Below are 12,725 nucleotides of genomic sequence, written 5' to 3'. Positions count from 1 at the left end.
AACAATAAAATAATATAACCCTTTTTTTTTTTTTTTTTTTTTTTTTTTTTTTTTTTTCAGGACGCTTCTCAGTGTAAGTGAGGCACGACCTTTAAATATAATATGGCATTGGTATTTCTCCAGTAATCAGAGAATGTGACTGGTCACCATAGATTATAAAATCTTAGCAATTACTTAATACCAGCAAATGTTTGGTTCTTCCCAGTCACTGTCATCTAAGATCTCAAAGGAGTACCATGCTTATTCTTCAGGGGGTTTTGTCTCAGGGTAACAAAACATCAGAGTTTATAATCACTGTCTAATATATGAGAGAAAATTCAAATTAATCAGTCTCACTTATAATTAAGATATGTGAAGTAGTAGAGTCTCAATGATATCAGCATGCATAGTGTGAACTAATGCAGCACAAAATTGAGATCAGGATTAAGGAACTTAGCTGAGATTCATGATTACTCATTCTGAACATGCTTCATGGTATCGTCATAGGTGATTTGTCTCAGAGAAGATAAAAATGAGATCATTTATCAAGATTCAGAGTTTTATAAGCATCAGAGAATACTATCAGAGAATGTCATCAGAGAAAAGCAAACAGATTATATCATGGCAAATGTGTGAGTAATACATCTGGTAAATTTGACAATTTAAATTGTAAAGATCTAACCAATATGTTTACTCAGTTCCTGATATCATTCCTAGCTCATTCACCAGCCTAGTAAAAGTTGCTTCACTTAATGGTTTGGTGAAAATGTCTGCTAGCTGCTGTTCAGTAGGAACAAAGTGAAGTTCAATGGTTCCTTCCTCCACATGCTCCCTGATAAAATGATATCTGATACTGATGTGCTTTGTCAGAGAATGTTGAACTGGGTTTCCTGTCATAGCAATAGCACTTTGGTTATCACAATAAATAGGAATTTTAGAGAAGGATAACCCATAGTCCAACAGTTGATTCTTCATCCAAAGAATTTGAGCACAACAGCTGCCTGCAGCAATATACTCTGATTCTGCTGTTGATGTTGAGATGGACTTCTGCTTCTTACTGTACCAAGAAACTAGTCTTCCACCCAGAAATTGACAACTTCCACTTGTGCTTTTCCTGTCAATTTTGCAACCTGCAAAATCTGCATCAGAGTATCCAATTAGATTAAAATCTGATTCTCTAGGATACCATAATCCCAATGATGTTGTTCCCTTGAGATATCTGAATATCCTTTTTACTGCAATCAGATGAGGCTCTCTTGGATCTGCCTGAAATCTTGCACATAGACATGTGGCATACATAATGTCTGGTCTACTTGCAGTCAAATAAAGCAATGATCCAATCATTCCTCTATAGTTTGTGATGTCCACTGATGCACCAGTATCTTTTTCTAGTTTGGTTGCTGTTGCCATAGGAGTAGTTGCAGCTGAACTGTCTTGCATACCAAATTTCTTCAAAAGATTTTTGGTATACTTGACTTGATTTATAAAAATCCCATCTTCAGTCTGTTCAACTTGTAAGCCCAGAAAATAACTGAGTTCCCCCATCATGCTCATTTGGTACCTAGACTGCATGAGCTTGGCAAATCTTTGACAGAGTTTAGCATTAGTGGAGCCAAAGATAATATCATCAACATAGATTTGAACTAAAAGCAGATCATTACCATGATTCAAATAAAACAGAGTTTTATCTATGGTACCTCTAGTAAATCCACTTTCAAGAAGAAATTGAGCTAGAGTTTCATACCATGCCCTTGGAGCCTGCTTTAGTCCATAAAGTGCTTTGTCCAACCTGTAGACATAGTCTGGATGTTTTGGATCCACAAAGCCTGGAGGTTGTTCAACATATACCTCTTCATCCAGTTTCCCATTTAGAAAAGCACTTTTGACATCCATCTGAAATACTTTGAATTTCTTGTGTGCAGCATAGGCCAGAAAGATTCTAATTGCCTCCAATCTTGCAACTGGAGCAAATGTCTCATCATAGTCAATACCTTCCTGTTGTGAATACCCTTTTGCCACAAGTCTTGCTTTATTCCTTGTAATGACACCCTCACTGTCAGTTTTGTTTCTGAAAACCCATTTTGCACCAACTATTGATCTGTCTTTGGGTCTTGGTACTAGGGTCCAGACTTTATTTCTCTCAAATTCATTTAACTCTTCTTGCATTGCTTGAATCCAATCAGCATCTTGAAGAGCTTCCTCCACCTTTTTGGGTTCTGTTTGTGACAGAAAGCAATGATGTAAACACTCATTGGCTGTAGCTGTCCTTGTTTGTACACCTGCTTCTGGATTTCCAATAATTAAATCAGGTGTATGAGATTTTGTCCACTTCCTAGCATGTGGAAGTTGACCATTTTCATCATTGGATCCTCCCCCTTGATCCATGCTCTCCTGATTCTGCTGATTATTCTCTGTAGCTCCCCCTGCAATTGTGCTATCAGAGTTTGAATCAGCATTCTCTGATGAGTTTGAGTTAACATTCTCTGATGAGTCTTCAGTAGAGTCTGAAACATTCTGATGCTCCCCCTCAACAAGTGCTTCACCATCATGAACCTGTAAGTTTTCATCAGAGTTTACTGTATTTTGTTCACAGTCAGAGTTTGACTGATCATCAGAGTTTGTTGAATCAGAGAAAATTTCTTCATTTTCAAAATGCAGTTCTTCATGATCATCCATATCTGTTAGACCCATTATTCTTTTGTCATCAAATGACACATGTATGGATTCCATGATCACCTTGGTTCTCAGATTATAGACTCTGAAGGCCTTTGTTATGATAGGATAACCTACAAAAATGCCTTCATCAGCTTTTAAATCAAACTTGGTAAGCTGTTCTGGATGAGTCTTCAATACAAAGCATTTGCACCCAAATATGTGAAAGTACTTCAGATTTGGCTTCTTTTTCTTCACCATCTCATATGGAGTTTTGCCATGCTTATTAATCAAGGTTGCATTTTGAGTGAAACAAGCTGTTTGAACAGCTTCTGCCCAGAAATAAGTAGGCAATTTAGCCTCATCAAGCATAGTTCTGGCAGCTTCTATAAGAGTCCTGTTCTTTCTCTCAACTACACCATTTTGCTGTGGTGTACCAGGTGCAGAGAATTGTTGCACTACACCTCTTTCTTTGCAGAACTCCTCCATTGTTGAATTTCTGAACTCAGTTCCATTATCACTTCTAATGATTTTCACTTTGTCATCAGATCCATGATCCAGTTGTGTCACATGATCCATCAGATGCAAGACTGTTTCATCTTTAGAGTGAAGAAAATATACCCAGGTGTATCTGGTATACTCATCAACAATGACAAGAGCATATTTCTTCCTTGCAATGGATGGTACATTGACTGGTCCAAATAGATCAACATGTAGAAGATGATATGGTTTGTTTATTGAGAATTCAGTCTTACTCTTGAAAGATGTCTTTCTCTGCTTGGCTTTTTGACATGAATCACACAATCCATCAGATGTCAGTAGTGATTCAGGGAGTCCTCTCACAAGCTTTTTCTTTATAAGCTCATTTATTGAATTGAAATTTAGATGTGAGAGCTTCTTGTGCCACTTCCAACTTTCTTCTGCAGAGATTCTTGTAGATAAGCAAATTGCTTTTCCCTCAGAGTTTGTAGGCAGGTGGATTTCATAAATATTTCCATGTCTGTGTGCAATTACTGCCACCTTGCCTGTAGACTTACTTACTATCTCACTGTGTTCTTCATAGAAATCAACATGATACCCTTTGTCACAGATCTGACTGACAGAGAGTAAATTGTGCTTTAGCCCTTGAACAAGAGCTACATTTGATATGATGACATTTCCAAGATTGATATTGCCATATCCCAGAGTCCTTCCTATGTTGCCATCTCCATAAGAAACACTTGGGCCAGCTTTCTCCACAAACTCTGATAGCAGGGTCTTATTTCCAGTCATGTGTCCTGAACATCCACTGTCCAAGACTAGGATATTCTTCCTGTTGCCCTGCAATCACAAAGACCACTAGATGTTAGTTTTAAGGACCCAGACTTGCTTGGATCCCTTGGCCTTATTAAGTTTGTTAGCTTTTGCAGCGGTATTATTATCAGAGTTTGAGCTAACAGACTTTGCAACAGAGTTTGTACTGGAAACAGAGTTTGTACTTGCAGAGTTTTTATTAACCTTTAAAGAAGGTTTCAATTGATAATAATCATAATACAAACTATGATATTTTTTGCAAGTATAAATAGAATGCCATAAACTACCACAATGAAAACATGGATCTTGTGGTTTATATCTAATACTACTTTTTCTAACTCCAGACTTTGTAGGTAAAGAGTTAATGTCCTTGTTCTTCCTGCAAAAATTAGCAAGATGATTAGTATTCCCACAGTTATGGCATGTCTTCCTAGGTGCATTTGGAATAGGCATGTAGTTATTACTCTTGTCTATGCCAATCTTACCATTTCTATTTTTCTTAGGCTCTCTGTTTTTGTCATCAGACTTTACCTCTTTAAGCTTGTGTTTAAGCTGTTTCTGAGTCATCAGTCCTATGTTAACCTGTTTGGGCTTTTCAGATTTTAAATTGTTGTTAATCTCTGATTTTGGTCTACTCTGTTTAGACTTAGAGGATTCAGCAACAAATTTAACAGGTTTAACCTTAGGTTTTTGAGTTTTGACAAACTCTGTTTTTGATGACTCAGCTTCTGAGTTATCAGTGTAACCTAGTCCCTTTTTCCAATTTCCACTACCTAAGATATCCTGAGTAGTTTTGCCTGAACTAGTCCATGTCTTAATAATCTCCCTCTCCTTAGCAAGTTCTGATTGAAGAGATGCATACCTTTTTAATAATTCATCTTTGACAATGACAGCATCATCTCTTTCTTTCTGAACTTCTAGCATTTGAACTAATTCTTTTTCTAAAAAATCATTCCTTTTCTTTACACTCAGAGTTTCAGATTTTAATCTTTCATTTTCTAAAGTCTGATCTCTAAAGCTAGTGTGCAAAGTTTTAAGAAATAATCTTAACTCAGTTATATCTTCAGTATCAAAGGCAAGTGTAGAATGAGGTACCTTTGCAGTAGATTCAGAGTTGTTGTCAGTGTTTGCCATTAGAGCATAGTTGACTTCTTCTTCTGAATCAGATGTATCTGTCCAGTTTCCTTTCTTGGTGATAAAGGCCTTTTCTTTTTCCTTTTTGGCCTTCTTGCATTCAGATGCAAAGTGACCCTTTTCACCACAGTTGAAACAGGTGTACTTGTCAGCTTTTCCAGCTTTCCCTTCCTTGCCCTCATTCTTCCTGAAGTTCTTCTTGTCATAAACTCTGTCAGAGTTTTTGTCTTTTCTTGAAAAACTTTTGCCTTTGTTGAACTTTTTGTAAGCCAACTTCTTGAAGCTCTTAACCATCAATGCTGCTAACTGCATCATCTCATCATCACTTTCTTCAGAGTCTGAGGGAACATCAGAGTTTGAGTCATCAGAGTTTGATGTCTCAATGTCAGACTTTGTGACATGAGCTTTTCCCTTGCTCTTAGCAGCTTCCTCTTGAACTTTCAGAGCAACAGACTTTGATTTTCCTCCATGTCGTTTGCTCCTCTGTTCCATCTCAAGTTCATGAGTCTTCAGTCTTCCATAAACATCATCAAGAGACATTTCTCCAAGATCAAGATTGTCTCTTATTGTAGTGACTTTCAAATCCCATTTTTCAGGAAGAGCTAGAAGGAATTTGAGGTTTGAGTCTTCAAGATCATATTCCTTGTCCACCAGAGATAAGTCATTCAGCAGTTTGACAAATCTGTCATACAGATCTGTCAGGGACTCACCAGATTTTGAGTCAAAGTGTTCATACTCCTGTGTAAGGATTGTTTTTCTGTTTTTCTTAATGGCCTGAGTTCCTTGACATCTGGTTTCCAGAGCATCCCAGATTTGTTTAGCAGTTTTGCACCCAATCACCCTATTAGACATTGCATTATCAAGGGCACTATGCAACAGATGCTTCACCTTTGCATCTTTACTGATAGATGAGATGTCCTCTGGAGTATAATCTTTCTTCTCTTTTGGAACCATCTTTTGAGGTTCATCTGCAACCCCAACAGAGAGCTTGGTGGGCATATGTGGTCCATCATAAATCCTGTCAAGGTATTCTGGATCGACAGAGTCTAAGAATATGATCATTCTTTCTTTCCAGACTGGATATTCAGATGCCTTAAGGGTTGGGACTCTAAAGGATGAAGCTTGTGATTTTTCAGACATGATTGTGTTTAAGATCTCACTGTAGTAATCTTAACAGAGCTGGCTCTGATACCACTTGTTAGGTCCTATATTTTCACTATATAGAATGATATAGTGATCACAATCTGTAACACAGTAAGACAATATAAGAGATCGAAAGCAATAAACTCTTATATTCACAAAGCTTTAATAGTTACAAAAACTCTCTCAGTGATTTATATTGTATCACAAAGAGCTGCTAGGGTTCTTAACAATATACTCGATAACTCAACTCATATAGAGTAACCCTAATCTGTGTTTATATAGACACAGTTACAAAATCAATCTATGATTTGATATCCTATAAATCAGCTAATAAATCTATCAATCAAAGATTGCTCCAGTTTTCTGTTTAGTTTCCATAGTCAGCAAATCACTCCTCAGCATCTATCCTTCCTTGAAGTATATCCGCTTCTGAGCTCTTTCCACGTGTAAACTCTGTCGAGTCTTGACTATGTAAACTCTGATCAGACTTTATCAAACTCTGTCAGACTTTACTAAACTCTGATCAGCTTCTAGCTTAAACTCTGATGATTCCTGTTCTAAAACAAACTTTAAGAACATTAGCAGTAATCATCAATTATATCTAACAATATACTTATATATAATAAGCGTAAGGGAGATAATTTGGTCGCATGATTTCATGGTCCAAAAACTTATCATCCGTTGGATCGTTGGATCGTATATTGAACAAATAAGTATCGTACAAAATTAACTTTTGTTCTGTAAGGCAACTGATAGCTATTTGCATGTTTATGATTCCTTTTCTGAATTCAAAACAAATTATGTCTTTAATGTAAAATAAATATTTCCTACCAGTTTTATTTGTAGAATTATATCGCACCATCTGTTTCAAAAAATATATATATAAATCGCACCGTCATAATTTTTATAAAATATATATTTTAAAACTAATAAGTCGGGTTTATGTGAGGAACGAATACAAAAACTTTTTCCTAATCCAAAACAACCTTCTTATTGCATGTTTATGATTCCTTTTCTTAATTCAAAACAAATTATATTTATCAGTTTTAATCTAGAACCATAATTTAGAAAAATATTTAAATCACATTATAATAATTTTAATATAAAATATATTTATAAATATAATCTAATAGAAATTGGCCTCACATATTCAACTCAAAATTTTATTACAATTTGATAGAAAGAATTTAATACCTTTGACACGATACATACGAGACAAGGAATGACTTGATTACAATAGTTTATTTGAAATCATTAATGGCTGTGATGATGTATTTACAACAGTTCTAACTTACAAACAAATCATAATTTCAAAATTTATTTTATTGAAAATTTTGATTTATTATTTATAAATTAATTTTTTTCGCACCATTTAAAATATATTTAAAAAAAATTATAAATAATTAAAAAGCTCATGTTCCTTGCACGGGCTATAAGCTAGTATAATATAGGAAAATTTACAAATATACTCATATTCTTAAAATTATTTTGAAAAACACCGTCAGAATTGTAGATGAGTTATAGATTTATAGAATTGGTTGAGAGTGGTTCGCATTCTGAAGAAAATATATTTGTAATTTAAGTTTTTTTTGATATATTTTGCTCAGTTAAATGTCTGAAAAAAGTACATTTCTCAGTTATTTCGTCTCCTTTTAGAAAAAAATAAATTTAATATTGCATAGTACATCTGAATCTTAAAAGAAAATAAAAGTGACTGAAGACACCCATATTACTCGCGAATATGAACAAAACATGGCACAACCTTAAAAGAATCACATGGTCTCCCATCTTTAGTTTTATGATCATGCAGTTTCTTTTTTTAAAAAAATATGAAAGAGACGGTCGAATTTATAATGTGTGTATACACATCTTGTCCATGTCTACCTGTTTCCGAATAAAAAAGCAGAGAGTAACTTCAGCTAATAAAATATACATATTTGCATATTTCAGAATAAAATTTAATTACACTCCTCCATAACTATGACTTGGCATCATGACATCTTATATTCAATATTAGAAAAGTGATAGCTGAAACTTCAAAGACATCGTATAAAAGTTCTTTTATTCAATTGTCTCGGTTGATTTTTTTTCAAATTTTAAATTCAACATAAATAATTTTGTTAATTTATAATACAACAAACTTAACATAAGGATATATAGTTATTCTTTTAAGAAACTCTTTCCGTCTCATTTTAATTATCACATTTCCATTTTTGTTTGTCAAATTGACTAAATTTTGATCAAAGATTATGAATCACTATTTCATTATTTTAAAAAACTGAAAATTACATCTTAAAGTAGATTAAAAGTTATTTTTGATGATATATTTTTTTAATTTTATCAATTAATAAAATATTAATAAATTTCAGTTAAACTTTAACCAATTTGACCGGCACAAAATCAAATGTGACAACTAAAATGGAACGGAGGGAGTATATCTCTAACTAAAATTTTACGATATCCAGAGAATAATAATGAAAATTATCGGTAATATATGAAAATAGAAAACCATATTTGGTGGTGAAGTTTTAGAATATTATTAAGGGTCGGTGACATAGTGACACTTGTCATCTGCTGAGTAGTCTAACTTTTGTGTGATTGGGATGTGGAGCCATGTCAAACTCCACCGCCCACCGGGTATTTAAATAGACAAAGGGAAGCAGAACCAAAGCTAATGTAAAGATGTAACTAAACTACAAAAGTGACTTTCGGCAAAAAAAAAAAAAAAAAAAAAACTACAAAAGTGACTAAACTTGCCCTTTTTCTGGTTCACACAACTTCACCACTAAGGAATACATCACTCTCACGCGCCTAACATTTCAACACAAACTGTTTTAGAAATAGTGGTTTTTGCTAGGATTGAGCATTCGGGTCGGTTAACCGAATACCGAACCGAAATTACCGAAATATTTCGGTTCGGTTAACCGAACCGAAATATTTTGGTACCTAATTCGGTTATGGTTTTGAGGTTATTTCGGTATTTCGGTTTTTTCGATTTTTTTACCGAATTACCCAAATAACCCGAATAACCGAAATATTTAAAAATAAAAAATATATATTATAAATATTATATTATATCTTATGTAATATATATTATATAATAATAACCAACTAAGACTAATCACTACCCAGTTCAATTAAAGTTCAAACACCAGGCCGGCCGACTTCAAATGACCAGATCTTCACGACTTCACTTTCAGGCTTTCGAGTTTTAACGGCATCTTGCCATCGTCAACTGGCTCGTTCTCTTCAGTCTTCTCCTCACCCAGCATCTTGCCGTCTTCTTCATCATCATCGATTGCCGATTGCCGATTCACCCAGTATCTTGCTAGTTGCCACCAGTAGTTTGTCTGATGACTAGTTGTCTAGTTGTCGCGCTTCTCTTCTTTCTTTTCCATTACTTCGTTTACTGTATTGTTTTGCACACAGTTGCTGACTTGCTGTTTATAGATAATTGCTTGAGACAATTATTTCTTCCCCCATTATTTTTGTGATTTTCCATCCTTATTTTTGTGATTTTTATTTATTGTTATAAAATTTCGGTTTTTTTTTTCGGTATTCGGTTTTAACCGAAATAAAAAATTCGGTTCGGTAAAATAACCGAATTAAATTCGGTTCTCTATTCGGTTATGGTTTTTGAGCTTATTCGGTATTTCGGTATTCGGTAATTCGGTTCGATTTTTACCGAATAATCAGCTCTAGTTTTTGCTGTCCATTCATTTCTTTCTCTATTTTTTTACAGTTAAAAGGGCTGGAAAATCTGATTTTAAAGAGGAAAGACAATTTATAACACATCATGCTTCAACAAAGAGGAAAGATCACGAGGGCAGCACTTCCATTTTAAAGGAAAAGCTGAATAGAAAACTTTCTTAGCGATCCAATGAGTAACCATTTTGGCTCGTTTATTATAGTTTGATTAGTTTGTTTGAACTGAAATTAAATTTAATTAAATAAGCTGATCTCGAATTTCAAACTTTCATGAAGAAAATAAGATTGAAATATCTAATTTTCTTGTTCAAATTGACAAGCATAACGCAAGATATACATTACTTTATACAGTGTGTGACAGCCACACAACACTCGAGCGATTGCAGCTAGAAAAGTCTCGAGTGTCCAATAAAACAGCACTTTATTGGAAGCATACTGTCTATAAATATCGTCTAACCACACATTTCTCTTCCAAACCAAAAACACTACCACCAATCCACATAGTCAACTTTGAACCCTCAAGCCTCATCATTCATCGATCATGTCCCGAGATAACTCCTCTTCCTCTTATTCTCAATCACCATTGCCTATACACTTGTGTTTCCTACTCGTAATACTCTTCATGTTCTTGACCTTCTCATGGTACATCCACTACGAGTCACTTTTCGAAGCCCTTTTTGATCAAATAAAACTAGTCCTCATAGTCTCCCCATTGCTCCTCCTCCTCGCTTTGCACTTGCTGTCGAATTTCGACACTACTTGGTCGTCGTTTTTGGTGCCGCTGCCGGAGAAAGACTCGTTCCATAGAGCCGGAGGGAGTCCTTGGGGTGTTGCACTTGTTCTTGTTCTACTGCTGTTTTTGGTATCTTATCAGTCTGATTTTCGTGAGCGTTGGTTCCCACTTTTGAGCCGATGAAATGCCGCGGAAAATATTATTTTCGATGTCGAATATTAGGTGCATTCGGAAAGATTCTTGTCATGTGTTTGTTTTTGTATTCCCATGTAACATATGTGTGATTTTATATGCATCTTGTAGTGTTTACGAGGATTATTATATTAGTTTGTTTATATTACTTGTTGTCGGAGAAATTTTTTGGGGTTTCTAGCATTTTGTTAATCGCGTTCTGTTCATATGGTTCTCAGTGATTTTATGTTTAAACAAGATTTGTATATGTCTAATTGTTAATATTAACGAGAGGAACTCGACTCAGCAAAATTCGTGATGACATTCTTTTGAGTTGTATTTTCCGATTTATGGTTTATCAGAGGTGAACACAATTTGTCTGCTAATTAGTGCAATATTAGTGTGAAGTCTTTTACTCAACTCTGAGATTAATATCTTCAACAGATGCTGCAGATCTGCGCAATTCATTGCGCATTTCATCTGAAGTAGCAGCTAGAACTGGAATGCACACATTCGCGGTACTACTGAGATTCACCTGCGGATCTGCAGCTATTGCTGAGGATATCAGCTCATCCGCTTCATCCAGTTTTGCTGACAGTTGATCCAGCTCCTTTGCTATCTCCAGCTACAGTGATTAAGTGACAATGCAGACAGAAATTTCGGACAATAGATTAGACTCTACTCACAGTTTAGAATCATTTCAACATAAAGATGTGATGAAGGAGAGAAGAAAAACAACCTCGTCAAGGTGTTTTTACGTCAGTTGCAGCCTAACATACTTATCATTAAGTTAGTTACAGTCAGGGCGAATCTAGAAAAAATGGCTAATCAAACATAAATCCTTTTAGTTCAATGCCAGCGGATTCTTGAACTAATACCTCCTCTGTTCATAACACCATTTGAATATTTGATACTACATAATTTGTCGTAAACAATCCACCTCAAGCATGATACATGAATCAGTAATATGTTTTCGTAAAAACTAAAAGCGATACACTTCAACAATGTGATTGCAAAATCAGCAATGGCATGTGCTGTATGATGTTGGCACAAAAACAGGGTCAGGGTCCAAAATACCATAATCTGGGGAAATTTTGAATCACAAGTCTTTCAGAAATTGATAACTTTATACTTACTGACACCACCATCAAGAGATTGATTGAGCTCAAGGTTCGCGAGAAACTCGAGTTTGACATCCTCAATATTAGATTGATTCTGAATATTTTCGTATTTAATTATAAACACGAAGGTAGAGTTATGTCCCAACAATTGACGCCCGTGATTCACTCTCACTCTCGACCCAAAATGGGTTTTCCTTTGAGGATGAGATGTTAGAATATGATGCTGGTAAGCCATTTTCCCAACACTTTCGGGTTTTACGAGAATTGATCACTTAAAATAATGAAATAAATCAAGAATAAATTGAAAATATCAACTATAAAAAACTCTACCAATTCTCAAAATATACAATAAAAGACAAAAACAGCCAATTCTTGGTTTGTTTATATTACTTGTTGCTGATGGAAAACGAATCTTATATAAGTTTTTCAAACTTCGGATTCCACAATCGATCACACAATTTTTTTGGGATTTCTAGAATTTTGATTATCACGTGTGGTTGATTTCGGACAATAGATTAGACTCACAGTTCAGAATCATGTCCAACATAAAAATGTGAAGAAGATACGATAGTAATTAAGGAGAGAAGAAAAACAACCTCGTCAAGGTGTTTTCTAGACTCTGAAAATCCATGAGCTTTAATTTTTGAACACAATTCAACTTCTTTCTGGTTGGTCAATGCTTCGACCTGATACAAAAGAATAGAAACATGATAACTTTTGGCACCATATCACTTTTAAACAATGTAATTTCAGGTTCTGAAGTTTTAGCTGCGAAAAAAAGTTTATACATC

At 34.8% G+C, this 12,725-nt stretch overlaps 1 protein-coding gene across 1 annotated transcript; it reads left to right on the top strand.

Moving 5' to 3' along the window:
* The first annotated feature begins 10,186 nt into the window (after window positions 1-10,186).
* On the top strand, window positions 10,187-10,982 carry LOC135148088 (uncharacterized). The gene has a single exon (XM_064082356.1). The coding sequence runs from the start codon at window positions 10,451-10,453 to the stop codon at window positions 10,823-10,825; it is 375 nt and encodes a 124-aa protein (XP_063938426.1). The 5' UTR covers window positions 10,187-10,450; the 3' UTR covers window positions 10,826-10,982.
* Window positions 10,983-12,725: the final 1,743 nt, after the last annotated feature.

This window comes from Daucus carota, chromosome 7, assembly GCF_001625215.2.
Source record: "Daucus carota subsp. sativus chromosome 7, DH1 v3.0, whole genome shotgun sequence".
NCBI classification, from domain to species: domain Eukaryota; kingdom Viridiplantae; phylum Streptophyta; class Magnoliopsida; order Apiales; family Apiaceae; genus Daucus; species Daucus carota.
This window is presented reverse-complemented; position numbering and strand designations above follow the sequence as displayed.

What these genes read in the sequence shown, in the direction of transcription:
- LOC135148088 (XM_064082356.1), top strand. Translation starts at nt 10,451, where the DNA reads ATGTCCCGAGATAACTCCTCTTCCTCTTATTCTCAATCACCATTGCCT.